The 16047-nt window shown below is 40.4% G+C and overlaps 1 protein-coding gene across 1 annotated transcript in view; it reads right to left on the bottom strand.

The window, feature by feature from the left end:
- Window positions 1-2425: 2425 nt before the first annotated feature.
- Window positions 2426-16047, bottom strand: part of SNX31 (sorting nexin 31) — a 77207-nt gene continuing 63585 nt past the window's right edge. Inside the window, exons 12-14 of the mRNA XM_006897167.1 lie at window positions 11529-11606; window positions 4574-4630; window positions 2426-2527 (exon numbers count right to left, since the gene is read on the bottom strand). Coding sequence (XP_006897229.1) covers window positions 2426-2527; window positions 4574-4630; window positions 11529-11606 — 237 coding nt within the window. The remainder of the gene's footprint in view (window positions 2528-4573; window positions 4631-11528; window positions 11607-16047) is intronic.

Genomic DNA, 16047 nt, shown 5'->3' with positions numbered 1-16047 from the left:
AAACATATTGCGATGGAAAGTCTGCTGTTAGGGACCTCTCTAAAGTACTCAAGAGCAATGGTGTTTCTCTGGAGACTAAGGTGCATCTGATACAGGCCATGGTCTTTGCAATCACTTGTTATGCATCAGAGAGTTGGACAATGACTAGGGAGGATAGAAGGAGAATTGACGCCTTTGAGCTGTGGTGCCGGAGAAGAGTATTGAATGTACCATGGACTGCCAAGAAAACAAACAAATTCATCCTAGAGAGGGTTAAACCAAGCTACTCCTTGGAGGCAAGGATTCTGGGGCTTCGCCTGACATACTTTGGGCATGTTGCAAGGAGGGACAGGTCCTTGGAGAGGGAAATCATGCTTGGGAGAGTGGAGGGATGGCGCAGGAGGGCAAGACCCTCTATGAGATGGATTGATTCAGTGACTGGGGTAATCGGGATGGGTGTGTCAGAGGCAGTGTGATTGGCACAGGATAGAGCAGGGTTTAGGGCTGTTGTACATAGGGTCTCTATGAGTTGCAAACGACTCGCTGGCACATAACAACAACCACAACAGCCACCAGGATCCCTTTTGTAAAAATTATGACCTGGGAAACTCTATAGGTTTCTGTCACATGGGGCTACTAGGAGCTGAATATTGATTATTTGATGACATCCAACAATATTATGTGTCCTCTGGGATTGCTCTATTTTATGTAAAAAGCTGAAACATACATGAAAGTGACAACCTTCCAGTACATTGCAATAGTAGATGATTCAACTATCCATCATATAGGGATCTCATCACTTGAAATACAAATTCTCTTTGAATTTGAACAACCAGTCAAAACCCTATTATATCCTGTGTCATCCTTGGAATCTCCACCATGCCAGCCCATTATTGTCATCACTGTATCTTCTCCTCTTTCTGTCTCTACTTTTCCAAATGTAATAGTTTTTCGTGATGACTGGCACTTCCTAAAAACGTGTCTAAAGTATGTGAGATGCAGCATCAGTGATAAGAGAATGCAACGTTGCTTAGTCTGTGCTGGTCTGGAAGCTCTGCTGAAATGTGGTCAGCAGAGGAGTGAGCCTGCTGGTGTAATGCCAATGCTATAGCTCCCAGAACTGCAGTAACACTCAAGCCACCACAGGACAGACAACTGACCAGTCCAGAGGTGGGAAAATTATTCCACTTTAGCCTTAAACATAAATATTAAACTTTAAAGCACTGGAAATTATGAGTACGTTGATTTAGAAATGATTAAAGGAATTTTTAATAGCTTCTACATTGCAGAGAAATTATTCACACAATTTTTATCAATAAATCCTATACTCACTAGATTGTATTTCATATTTATTATATAATTAGTTACACGACCCAGGAAGAAAAGAACATTAAGATACCGTACTTTGTACAATTACACTATATAGATTTCACCATCCATTTCCCTTATTATGGGCATGATTCTAAACATAATTTACGTTAATTACTATGAGATTTCTGAAATGCATAAGTTTAAGAGTGGAAAACTTTTGTAAGAAAGTACATCTCCTTAGAGCCAAGAGACTTGTAAGGTATATAATCTCAAATGTTACTTTACAAAAAACTTAAAATACCTAAAGCCATAACACTAAAAAAAAAAAACAAAACCCAAATAAGCCCCTCAAAACATTTAAAATAGTAAGATTATTATTGAACTGAGTTTGCTATTGAACTGAATTTGCTCTTCTAAGTATAGAAGAATAGAACTTGGCAAAGCGTGGAACAGGACGGCCCACTCAGTTGAGTATATTCTTACTGTTCGATTCATCTGTGGATAGATTCACGAGGTCCAGAGATTTCTTCTTCAATTATTCTATTTCTTAGAAAGCTCTATTTGTCTCCTCTGATGAGTCATGTTTTCAGAGGTTAACCCGAGTACATCCTCATAAAAGACAAATGTCCTAAAATGTCCAAGCATCATGTCTCCACCATCTATTAACAATTGCAATGGTTAAAATTCTAAGCAGCCAATTTCTTAATCTCCATACCAAAATACATTTACGATAGAAATACTCTCAACTCATGTCATTTACAATATTCATAAACTTTGATTCATATAATATCAGAATGAAACCTGATAAACAATTATTTTATGGAAAAACTAGAACACAAATTTTTAAGTCACCACAAGGAAACTGTATAGCTCGGTGTTCTGTTTTTGCTCATTTGGTTTAGTCTTGAGTTTTACATGAAACTTTATCTTTTTTGCAGAAGTCTAGACAAATGTGGACTTAGTGTCAAAAAATCTGAGTGGAAAAAAAAATTTTTAAAAAATCTGAGGGGCTGAAACACAAAGGAAGTCCCATTTCTTCCACTGGTAGGAGGAAGGAAACCCACCTTCAACCCTCAACTCTTAATAGTCGTCAGGATGTCCTTAGAGGTAATTTTAAAATATGGACCTTTTTTCTTCAAAGATCTTCTTCCTTTATGTTCCCAAAAACATAGTTCTCTTCAGCTACCTTAACTGAAATCTTGTTTTTTCTTGGTAGAAAATTAGAATAGTCTTTCCACTGCAAAGTAAACACAGAGAAGTCAGACTATTTAAGAGAAGAAATAATTTCCGTAAAAGCAATGACAATAACAGTAAATTCAGGGAAGTTAAGACAATATTACAACGGCAAGAGAAAGATTCTGTTTAAGTAATGGGGTGGGGGGTTTTATCTGGCAGATTTATTATGAGTGAGTGTTCACTTGTTGGAGTCTCTAGGGGGTACAATAAGTAACAACCTCATTTGATTGGAAATTCAAGTCCTGTGGAGCCTCGCAAGAAAGGCTTGGTGATCCACTTATGAAAAACCAGCCATTAAAAGTCCTAGGAAAAACAGCTGGACTGTGACACACGTAGGGCAGCCATGAAAACGACAATGGCAATACGCTCAGGTCGAGAAGAGCGCCACCTGCTGGTAGGATGAGGAAAGCGTCTCAGCTTCTCAAACACCTGAACTATGACCCCTTCCTTTCCTCTCTTTCTCTAAACTGGGCTCAATTTTTAAATCACCCCAAATTTTTAATGCAATCCTACATAGGCCTCTATGGCGGTTTGAATAAACCAGCTACTTCTTGTAAGAAATATCAACAATTGGCTCCTGTGAGATTTACAGCCTTGAAAAACCACTGGAGGGTCAGCTATGTGTCTCAAAAATTAAGTGCTTTGGTTTGGGGGAGGGGGTTTAGTTGGTCTTCAGCCTTTATACAAGTCTCAACGACAGGACCAGGAGAAAAGTGAGAGGGAGGGGGAAATCATAATTATATCAAAGGCTTAAAAATCCATTTTGGGAGGTTTTCTTTTTTCTACTAAGAATTTCATTGATAGATGCCCATGGCAGAGTGGTTAAAGAAAGAGACTCTGGAGCCATATGACCTGGGTTCAGATCTGAGTTTTGCCATTCACAAACTATGTGACTTTGGACAAGTTACTTAACTTTCTGGTGTTTCCATTCCTTTACCTAGAACCCACACCCATACCTGTTGCCCTGGGGTTAAATCCCACTCATAGTAACCCGGCAGGACAGAGTATAACTACTTCCCAGGTTTTCCAAAGTGGTAACCTTTATGAAAGCAGACTGCGACATCTTTCTCACATCGAACAGCTGGTGGGTTCCAATTGTGACCTTTAGTTAACGGCTGAGCGCTGAGCCAAGGAGAATAATAATCACTGGGGTTGTTAGGAGAATTGTCCTGTACTGTTGAGTCACAATCAATTCAGAGCTGACCCTCCAGGGAGTGCTCAAAGGCTGTAAATCTCAAGGGAAGAGATTGCCTGTCTTTCTCTCACAAAGCAGATTTGAATCACATATCTTTGGACGGGCAGCACAATTCCTTATCACTAAACTACCAGATTAGATGAGTTCTATGTAAAAGGCACCTATAGCCATGCCTGGTTGGCACCTGGTTGGTGCCTTGGCTACATAAATGCACTGGGATTCAATACAGCTGGACACCATGACCCTTTCTAGAATGCCAACCACATTCAAACCATCAGGCCAACATGCTGGTTTGAGAACTGTTCACCCAAGAGAGCAGGTGAAATAACACCATGTTGACTTCAGTTGTGCTGTGTTATCTGTTACTGTTTGACAGCAGGTCTCAAACTTACCATATTTGTTGACTTAATAGCAGTAGATTTCATTTTTCAATATGATTTTTACTTTTAAAAATTTTCTGCCCAGTAGGACTGAATACTCCAAAAAACATTCTAAACTTAGAAGGTATTTTATACAGAGTATACCAGAGAAAACTCGTAAAATGAAAATTTGCCAGCTAGAAAGAGGTACATGGGTGTGGAGGAAAACAATTCAAGGCCTTTTGGACATTTTCTACATAAAAATGCAGGGATGCGTTTATTCTCATATTACCAGGTTTAACAATAACAATAACACAACTCTATGATAGTCCTCCAGTTGACCCGACCTACACGGGGAACTTCTGAGCAACAGAATTGTGGCCTTTTCTTGGAAGTAGAATGGCTTTGGTTACTTAATAGCAGGCAGGGCAGGGGGAAGAGACCAGATTCATCAAAATTACAACTCCTCAATTACATAATTTTACTCACAGACCTGGCTTTGTGACATGTGGTTCCTTTTACTCTTGCCTTGTTCTGGAACTTCGATCTGCTGAATAGATTAGTGAAATGTCAGCCAGGAGAAGCAAGCACATGAATAATCCATTTAAGTAGCACCTCTCCCCTTCCACAGGCCTCTCAATATTCTTGAAGGCTTCCAGTCGTTGGGCACCGGCAGGCCACAAGCCCCACTCCCCCTTAATTTGCAAGCATCCAAATGTTCCAGAAACCGAGATGGCAGAAGTTAAGAGAAGCTTAATGTTTAATACTGGTTGATGCCTGTGGATTTTTGTGATGTAACACTGCTTTCGAAAGGACTTCACACAAAATGAAATGTACTCACACATTCAGCCATAATCCACAGAGCTCTGATCCATATGCTGAATCAAAGCCAAGCGGGGCTTTGAATAATCAAAGGGCACCGTTAATCAAATGAAGAATGAAACTGAAGTTCAAGACACTTGAATGTGCCTCCTGTATGTAAGGTAAACCTGGTAGGGTCCCAGCAGGAAACAGATGGTGCACTCATACAGGGTAACTGAGAGTTTTTAAAAAGAACTACATAACTGTTTAATGGAGGTGTGTGTAGGGTTAGGGGCAACCAAAGAAGAGATGTTGACGGTCTCAGGGGCTAGCAACAAGGGGATAAAGGGACAAAAGGGGTGCAGTCTCACTACCTCAAAGCCTGAGAGAGTCCCTGGGTAGTGCAATGGTTAAAGCATTGCTAACCTCAAAGTTGGTGCCACAGATTCCTTGGTCTGGCAATCAACTTGTGAAAAGTCAGCCACTGAAAGCCAGAGTTTTACTCTGACACAAGCTGGGTCACCATGCATCACTGTCAACTTAACAGGCAACTGAGGTTTTGTTGTTTGTTCATTTTATTCTAGGACTGATGGGGTTAGGGGAAGTGTTATTACTGGAACCTGGAAGAATAGCCGTATTGTAAGGAGAGGCTGCCTCCCAGAAGTCGTGATCCTCAGTAGAAGAGCATGCCAACCACAAACACAGCAAGGCCAGAGCTGGAGAAGGAAATACTCCAGTCTCACTTTGCTCCCACCTTCCAGTCTCCTGCTGGGTTTCCCCTTGGGTGAACCCAGAGAGCAACGGTGTGGCATGCAAAGGGCAGTCCCCTGCAGCACAGGGCAGGGTGGAGATCAGATCCAAGTGGTATGGACAGGCAAACAGAATGCCTGGCACACCTAGGAAACTGGATCTCACCAGGTCTAGGGGAAAACCTTGGATATTACTTTATGTTTTTTCCCTACTGAAAAAGAAAAAGGACTATACTATTAACACCGAGGGAGCTCTTGTGGCTTCACGGTAAGGAGCTGTGCTGCCAACGCAAAGGCACGCGGTTAGAATCCACCACTGCTTCAAGTTTCAAGGGAGAAGGATGGGCAATCTCCTCTCAGGAACTTTACCGCCTTGGAAAACCCGCTGGAGGGCCGGCTATTATTAGTGCCAACTCAACGGTACAAAACAACAACAACCGCAACTATGTTTAATGTAATAGAATGTGAACATCTTAACTATGATGCAAATCATGACTCCTGCAAATTCTCTTCTAAGCTCTGATACTGGATCCTCAGTTTCTAACATAATAAATAAACTCATCTACGTGTCAAATGCGTTAATGGTTGGCTACCCAATGCGAACTGAGAGTGGGGTGGAGCTCCCCGATTAAACAAGTGTGGAAAGAGGAGTGGCATCCACTTCCATAATAGCTTGTCTGTGGAAACCCTATGAACCTGGAGAGAGGATGAAAAGCACCCAAGTGTCAAGGACTCTCCTTCATAGGGTCGCTATGAGTCGCCTGCGACTCGAGGGCACTTAACAACAACAACAACACTCGCGGTATCTAGGGAGCTCTGGCGAGGTAGACTGTGGGGAGCTACACTGCTCATCTAAAGATTAGATGGGCACTCTCTTCCCATGTGATTTACAGCCTCCCAAAAACCCAGCTGAACAGAAATGACAGTTTTATTCTCTGTCCATTCTACAGGAAAGCACAGAATACTTCCAGAGTTTCAAGGCTGTAAATCTTATAGAAGCAGACAGCCACGTTGTTCTTCTGCCAAGTGGCTGATAGATCTGAAGAACCAACCTTTCAGTGAATCTGTGTGTTTAACCACTGCACTATCAGGGTTCCTTGTCAATTGTGTGTTTTTTTTTACACCACCTCAAACTCATTGCCATCGAGTTAGAATTGACTCAGCTGATCTTCCACTGGATTTGCCAAGGCTGCAAATTGCAAGAGAGGAGACTGCCCACCTTTCTTCCATGAAGCAGTTGATGGATTCTAACTACCAAAGAGGCACTGTCTTTGGGTTATCAACGCAACACAACTCATACAAATTATGCCACCAGCTATTGTACTATGGAGTCGGAACCAACCCACAGCTGACCCTCCAGTGGATTTTCAGAGGGAGTTAAATCTCACAGGAAGAGCTTGCCCATCCTTCTCCTGTGTGCCACCAGAGCTCCCTAAAATGACAAAAGGAGGGGGTAAATGAGCTAACGATTATTGTTTATTATTCATGAGAAAGCACAGAGTAGACATTTCGGAGTAATTTCAGGGAAAACAATAGGATACTACAAAAGAACAATAGAACCTTTATTTTTTCACAGTGACTGTACCAATAGTTTGTATTTTAAATTTTCATTCTTTATTTCTTTTGCTGATAACATCATTCACATCAAACAATAGATTCTTAACTATGATCAACTTAATGTGGTAATAGATTGCTCTAAGGACTTACTTTAGGTTAGAATTGTTTTGTTGTTGTTGAATTTTTAAAAAAGATTTTTATATGATTTATTCACAAAGTTCTAATACATTGTTTTTCACACAAGATGTTTACATATTAAAAAGTATATCTCAATAAGATTTTAAATAATTAATTGTTAGGTCTCTGCTAATGAGAAATTAGTGCTCTAATTTGCTGTCAGTGTTCCGCTATTATTTTTTTTATAATGTTACATTATAATTTGTAAGAGACAACTTTTGTCTTATTTTGTTGTCTGTTTTATGTATGCAGCAACAAATTTATTTTCAAATAAAACAATCCTCATAATTCTCTAACGCACAAAGAGCCAATACTAGTAACATTAATCTGGGCTTTTGCACAGAAGAACCAAAAGGTAACATAATGATGGAGAAAGACTGAATGACTCAATGATTTCATTTTACTAGATCCACAATCAACACCTATGGTATCAGCAGTCAAGAAGTCAAAAGAAAAGATGTGATATATTGGGTAAATCAACTGTCAAGGTCCTCTCCAAAGTGATCAAGAGCAGGAATATCAGTTTATAAAGTATATCATGATCTTTTCAATTCCTTCCATACAATTGAAAGTTGAACAGTGAATAGGGATAACAGAACAATAACTGATGTCTTTGAGTTGTGCTGATCGAGAAGAGTACTGTATGTCCCATCTGCCAAAAGAACAAACAAGTCTAGCTGGGGGAAGTGGAACCAGGGTGCTCCCTAGAGGCGAGGACGGTGAAACTTTGTCTCACACACTTTGGGCATGTTGTCAGGAGGGCCAATCCTTGGAAAAAGACATCATGGAGGGAAAGATGGAAGGTCAAAGAAAGAGAGGGAGACTCTTAATAAGATGGATTGACACAGTGACTATGACGTGGCCTTGAGCATATCAGAGATGGTAAGGATGGTGCATAGGATGGGGCAGGGTTCAGCTCTGCTGTTCACAAGGTCAATATGAATTATAGTTGGCTCAATGGCACCTAACACTGACTACACAGCTTCAAGAGGGCTACACCTGGAGAGCTCTGCTGGCCTAGTGGCAAGAAGCTGCTCTGCAATCCCAAAGGGGTGTAGTTTGAATCCACCAGATACTTTGCTGGAGAAGGAGGGGCAATCTCTTACTGTGCCAATTGGATCTGTCTTGATGATACTCAATAAGAAAACAAAACAAAACCACAAGAGTGCTACACTTTATATACTGTATACTTATTTTATAAGCAAACCAATATAAGAGAAATTTTTAAAAATAGTGCTGTACTTTATTTTCCTCCTGGTTTGTGGCTAATATTACCTTTAGGAGTCATGATTTTTGTTATGCTGTGTGTGGATGGTTTTCTTTAATACATTGGTTTTATTTCAAATTTTATTGATCTCTTCATCAGTAAATGGTTCAAGTCTTACTCAAAAGCATTGCCTTAAGCTAACTCAGCTGGTTAAGCTAGCACTACATCTCTTTTTTCTCTTGTTTAGGATAAAACCAATACTATCCAACTTGCTTCTAAGGACTACCTGCTATACTTAGAAGATTTGTTTGGTTATCATTTCTGTAATTTCTTTTCCTGTCTCTCCTGATGCTTCATATTCACAAAAACATTGGATTAAAAATCTGCCTTGTAAAACAGAGGTTTCTATGGAATAGTCCACACGTACCCTATGTAAACAGTATGCGTCAGGTTACGCTTTGTGTGTTTTGTGTGCCCCCGCTCCACATGCTCTAGTCAACTGTGCTTGGTATGATGCCCCAGAATCCAGGACAAACGAGTCCCAGCTGCTGCTGACCCATCAGTTTCCTTCCAGGGACCCATTCTATGCAGGCACTTGTTGTGGATCAAGTTCTAGATTAAAATAAGAACTATCCACACAACAACAAAAAGCTCTGAACAATCAGTTTTCAAGAGGATGGATCTTTTCTTTTTGAGAACCAAAATAAGGAAGTAAAATTTGTGGGAACAAAACCTGGTGAGTATTTGGATAAAATATGTATTGACTGATATGTTGATTTTGCTATCAACCACATTGATAAATTAAACATTTCAATTTGTGTGCAAATCTGAGGAATATAGTTTGGTAGGTTTTTGTTGAGGGGAAAAAACCCCACTAAAATAGCTAAACCAGGTCTCTAAAGAAATCACCAGGAGTTCTGGATTTAGTGGTAAGGAATTGCACTGCCATACCAAAGTTAAACACTTAAACGCACCAGCAGCTCTTCAGGAGATAGATAAGCAATTTCCTTCTATGCAATTTATAGCCTCTGAAAACCTGCTGGAGGGTCAGTTATGAGTCAGTTCTGATTCAACAGCATGTAACAACAAATAAAAAATATATAATTTCCATTCTGTTGAGCAAACACTTCATTATTCATTGTACAAGTATTTCCTCAATCAAATCACTTATTTATTCATCCACATGTAAGAGTTTTTCTCCTTTTTAAAAGGTTCTTTCAGATAATTACTTTTCTTTCCTCTTTTTATTGTGTTATGTGCTGTCGAGTCTCCTACGACCTATAGGGATCCTATGTACAGTGGCTCTGACCTGTCCTGAGCCAGTCTCACTGACTCTGACACACCTAACCCCATCTCCCCAGTTTAAAATATATCATGATCGGAACGTAAGAGGATCCAGTCTATTTAAGAAGTTGGATTTCCTTTACTGTTTTAAAAAGATCTTTCTTGATTCCTTTATTTCACTGATTTGCTACTCTTTAGCACATTTTGAAGTAGCCCTGGTGGTGCTGGGACTGAACATTCAACTGCTAACTGTAAGGCTGATGGTTCAAACCCAGTGGCCTCCCCATGAGAAAAGCACATGGCAGTCTGCTTTCATACTGATTGTAGATTTGGAAACCATACAGACCAGTTCTACTCTGTCCTATAGGGTTGCTCTGTGTCAGAATTGACTAGAGGACCATGGGTGTGGGTTTGCCACATCTCTGGTGGCCTAGTTGCAAGAAGTTGCTCTGTAATTCCAAAGGCAAGCGGCTCAAGGCCGCCAGCTACTCAGGGAGAGAAGGATGGGCAAACTCCTCCCATGTGATTACTGCCTCTGAAAACTCCCTGGAGGGTCAGCTAGGGATCTGTTCCAAATCTACAGTACACAACAACAACAACAAATTGCAAGAGCCAGTGAACTCCATTCTTCCTGAAAACAATAATGTCTGTTCCAGAAGATAAGTAGACAAACATATCTAAGATGTTACTGCTCTTTTAGAAACAGCTGCCACGCCAAGGACATACAGAGCAATATGAAACAAACTATGAAAGCTTCAGCCAGTTTCTAAAGGCTTCCTGTTACAGTTTCAAAGATCTGTTATAAAAGGATCAAGGATATGCTTTGCAAAAAAGAACTGTTGTTGAGTACTGTCAAGTAGGAACCAACCTATAGCTGATGCTCTAGCAGGTTTTCAGAGGGAGTTAATCGCACGAAAGGAGATTGCCCATCTTTCTCCCATGAAGCAGTTGGTAGATTCAAACCACATGTCTTCGGGATTGGAGCACAGCTTCTTACCACTAGGCCACCAGAGCTCTCTAGGCTTACAAATATCAAGCAAGTATTGTTACTGTGTACATTCTAGTTGGAAAACTACAGTTAACACTCCAATGGGTTTTCAGTTAATCTCACAGGAGGAGATTGCCTATCCTTCTTCCACGGAGCAGCTGGTGGATTCGAACTGCATGCCTTTGGGATTTCAGCACAGCTTCTTGCCACTAGGCCAAGCAAGCATTAGCATTTGTAATTTTATTGCAAAATCCAATGCTCTACTGCTGTCAAGCTGGTTCTGCCTCCTGGCATCCTCCACCGGTTTCTAAGGCTGTAAGTCTTTATGGAGACTAGAAAAGCAAAGCTTAATGTTTGCATTAAGAAAACATTACCGCCTTCAAGCTTCTTTTACTTGATGGATTCCCCCAACTGCCAGTGACGTTTTCCTTTGACACAACAGAATCAAGAGGTTACTGGTTCTTTCTAGAGACAAAGCTCAGAGTTTATTTAAACATCATCCCTGCTGTGTTAAACACCTCCCTGATATTGACTTTATGATGTGCCTTTTATAGTAAACTAGAAATCTTCTATTTGGAGGAAGGCAGAGGTAAAAGGATAAAGAATAGAGAGTAAAAAGGCTTCTAGCATTCCAGAGTCTTAAAAACCTGGCTTCTAAGCCGAAAGCATGCACAGGCCGACTTACCATTTCTGGATCCTCTGCAGCCAGCTTTACCATCTTCTCTGAGATCATCTTTTTCAAGCAGCTACTCAGCAAAAAAGCCTAAGAGGATCAGAAACAGACAACTCTCCCAGCTGAGGAATCTCCCTTCTCTTCCTCCCTCCCTCCTTCACTATCCTCCCACCACAAAGCAGATATTGAGCTCTGCCCTCTAATACTAGGCTTTCAAGAATTGAGTCTTCTTTAATTTCCATAAATTTGCCTAAGATGTAAGTAGCTGGTACCCACACATTTCCTCAATTACATGGATAGATTTACAGGGGAAAAAAAAAGAAAAGACAGATGAAAAATGGTCAGGATCTAAGTACTGATCTTATTCCCTCTTAAGACACCTTCCATCTGTACACTGCCTCAATTATTTGTAAGCAGAGATCATGTTATAGAAGCAACAAATAATGAAAACTGTTAACAAATAATAGAAATGGATGACAATCAATCTTATATTGTACACATAATTGTTGACAGACCTATTAATAGGCATAAAAAGCAATCTGTATGCTTGAAAGAATATGTCATGATGGAATGCTTTTGTGGAACTGGGAAAAATACTTTTTCCTTCACTTTGTATTTTTCTAGTAGTATTTTTCTTTCACACTCAAGACTGATAGCTGTCTTTGATATTATCTGTGGTTTACTAATCACTGTTACTTTTACAACACAGTTACACACCAAAAAACCCTTGAGGTTCCTTTTTCTAGGATCTTCACTTCTATGTACCAAATAAGATTCCCTTTGTAACTAGGGAGCTCTGGTGGCCTAGTGGTAAAACGCTTCGCTATAATCCCAAAGGCATGTGGTTCAAATCCACCAGCTGCTCCACGGTTGAAGAACAGGTAATCTCCTCCTGTGTAATTAACTACCTCTGAAAACCCAATGAAGGGTCAGCTACGGGTAAGTTCCAATCTGATGGCCTCAAACAACAACATAAGAGTCAAGAAATCTGCACACCCATGTTTATTGAGGCTTTGTTCACAATAGCAAGGAGTTGGAAACGACCTAAGTGCCCATCAACAAACGAATGGATAGAGAAGCTGTGGTATATTCACACAATGGAATACTATACCGCATTGAAAAACAAAGAACTCATGCAACATTATTCAAAATGGGTGACTCTGGAGGACAGTATGCTGAGTGAAATATCTCAGTCACAAAAGGACAAATACTGCATAGTGCCACTGTTGTAAAACAGGACTGACAGCAGGGTTGGGAAGAGACTGAGAAAGATGGGTTCAACAATGTATACTGTATTGAAACAAAAGAGGGAGAAAACTGTTTAAAAGGGACATGTGATTAGGTATTTTTGTCATGACAGGAGTCTAGAACGAAGGCTGCATGGTGGAGTGACCTGGGGGAGGGTTTGTAAAACAATGAAAGAATTTTTCTTTTCCTTTTCCAAGAGGGTAGTGTATTAGGGGGAAGGGTTGGGAGGGGAGGAAAGTGCAACAATGAATGAATAGAAATCTAAAGTCTCTGTAAATTTTTACTGACATTAATAATAAATTTTTTAAAAAGTCAAGAAACCAAAAGATGTATTGCATTGGCGGAATCAACCGTTAAGAAGCTCTCCAAAGTGCTAAAGAGCAAAGAGATCAGTTTGAAGACTAAGGTTCATGCCGTAGTATTTTTTTAATTGCTCTAAAAGTTGGGCAATGGATAAGGAAGAGCGAAGAATTGATAACATTGAGCTGTGGTGTTGGAGAAAATCCTGTGGACTTTGCCTGAGGAACAAACAAGTGGATCGTGGAGGTAGTACAACCTCCAAAAGGGCGCACCTTGGGGACAAGGATGGTGAAAGTCAGTGCACATACTTTGGGCCTGTTGTCAGGAGGGGTCAAGCCTTTGAAAAAAGGCACCATGTTGGGAAAAGTCCCTCAGTAAGACATAGTGACAACAACAAGGTGCATCTGACTCCTCCCTTCCACCTATCATCTCTATTATTTTGTAAACAAAAAAAAAGGAAAAGATTTGTTGCAGAAGACAATGTTGTTCACAAGGTTGTCTAACAACATGATGTTCCCATTTGTTCTTTTCCTCCGGCCTGCCTTCTCTCACTCTCTTAAATGGTCATTTTCTCTTCCCATTCTATGAAGGTTTGAAATAATTGAGGTGAAAGCTGGAGACAATGAGACTAAAGTTGAATGTTCAGGGATGGGCTCTGTGTTGGGAGGTGAGAATGGAAAAGAAGAGAAAGAAAAGAAAGAGAAAATCCAGGCCAGGGCAGTAGCCAAGTGGTGAGGCCCAAAAGAAATACAGAGAATGGAGGAAACGTACAAACAACAGCTTAAAATCACACACAGCTGCAAAGCATGATAGGAACTAAGTTTATTTACGAGAAAGGAAAGGAAGAGATAGGGGCTCCCACCAATAAAGAAGGAGAAACAGATGCCAGGTTTTTAATGCAATGATGAAATCTGATAGACGCATCTGAAAGTTAGACAATGACTATGAATGACAGAAGAAGTGAGTTTTGATGCTGGAGAAGAATACTGAGTATATCACGGACTTCTAAAAGAGCAAACATCTGTCTTGGAGAAAGTTGGCCAGCGTGCTCCTTGGAAGCAAGTATGGTGAAGCCTCATCTCACATACCTTGGGCATGTTATTAGGAGGACCCAAGCCTTGGAAAAGGACATCATGCTTGGAAAGGTGGAGGGTCAGTGTAGGAAAGGAAGACCCTCAACGATGGATTGATTCGTGTGATGACTGTGACAATGTATGAGAGGATATCGAGACGGTGAAGATGGAACAGGATAGGGCAAGGTTCAGATGTGTTGTTCTTAAGGTCATACCAGCCCTACTCAACTTGACAGCACATAACAACAAAAACAACTAGCTTTGCTAAAAGCCAGCTCTGTTTCTTTGTGCGCATATGCAAGGCTCACAAACCCAGTGTATTTAAACCCTAAACTGAGTCAGAACAAACTCATAGCTCACCCTCCAGCAGGTTTTCAGAAGCAGTTAATCACATGAGAGGAGACTGTCTATCCTTCTCCTGGAGCAGCTGAGGGATTTGAACTGTGTGAACGAGGCAACCAAAGCTCCCTAACAGACCATTGATTGCTGTGCGCCATCAAGTCAGAACTAATTAATAGCTGACCCTGCAGTGGCTTTTCAGAGCCATAACTCACATGGGAAGAGACAGGCTACCCTTCTCCTGGAGCAGCTGGTGGATTTGAACTTCAGTATTGCAGCACAGCTTTTTACCCTTAGGCCCACAGAACTCAATAGGCCACCAGAGGGATCTAGAAATTTATGGCTTAAAAACAAATTCTAAGCCTTGAACTGACACTGTCCCATAAAGTCAACATTAAACAATTTAACACTTTTAGTAACATTCACTGTGAACATTACGCTTTTTTTTAAAGTAGTATAAAAAAATTGTATTTAAAAATAAAAACTTAACATAGAAACTCCATATGACCTAGCTATTCCACTGCTAGGAATATACCTCAAGGAAATTAGAATTAAGGCACAAATGGAAACTTATACAATGTTTATAGCAGCATTGTTCACCATCACAAGAACGTGGAAACAGCTCAAATGTGTTTTTTTTTTAAATTACCTCTCTGAGATTAAATAAACAAGTTACTCTAAAACACAGTTGGGAACAATGGTGGATGGAGAGTCTAAGCTAACAGTGGTAAAACCATATGAGCAGAGAGGGAGAAAAACACACAATGGGAAGAGTGTAACTACCTTTAGTGTCAAAACTGTTGAACAACGCATGATTTTCTTTGCATGTGTACATTTCAACCTAAGTGAAGAAATATCCCCCTCATTTCAACAAAACAAAGAAACCACCCCCCAAAATAAAAGTAAAACATCAATAAAAAGCCCAAGCTGGTGTAAGTGGGAATGATATCCACGAGAGGTGCACTGATCCAATAGTCTTATCCACTGTGCACAAAACACGGAGACTAGTACTATTAAATGGTAAAGAGAGATTGCAAAATACCAACGAGGTGAGCTTTCTTATTTTTTTTAAAAAAGAATTTTAAAAAGATCTGGGCCCAAGCCCTCATTTATATTTACAGGACATACAAGCCACATGTCTATCTTCTGCTGAAGCAGCCTCTGGGTGCGTATCAATAAACGCATACTCAGGTGGAAATGAGGCCTTACTGGAATCCTGTAAAAGCAAGTTTACCACACTCTCCACAGTGGCTTAAATTCATTTGCTCCTGACTAGATTAAAAGACCACAGTAAAATTTAACTACTGCATTTAGCATTCTGGGGAGGTAGTTTCAGTGCCCAAATTCCTTCTTCTCTTAAAAAAGAAAAGAAAAGAATGAAAATGAGAAAACCACCCTCATTACTGTGGAGTCGCCCCTCGAGCTGGTTTTTGGAGGCTGTAAACTGTAGGCCCATGTTCCTCCTGCATAGCCACTGGTGAGTTTGAATCACCAGAATGACATTGCTTTTGAGCCAACAGCACAGCTTCCCCAGGGACTACACCACCAGAGTTCACGTCTGCTCCAAAAGT

The sequence above is a fragment of the Elephantulus edwardii genome, unplaced genomic scaffold (assembly GCF_000299155.1).
Source record: "Elephantulus edwardii isolate Elephantulus edwardi_28Jun2011 unplaced genomic scaffold, EleEdw1.0 scaffold00202, whole genome shotgun sequence".
In the NCBI taxonomy this organism is placed as follows: Eukaryota; Metazoa; Chordata; class Mammalia; order Macroscelidea; family Macroscelididae; genus Elephantulus; species Elephantulus edwardii.
This window is presented reverse-complemented; position numbering and strand designations above follow the sequence as displayed.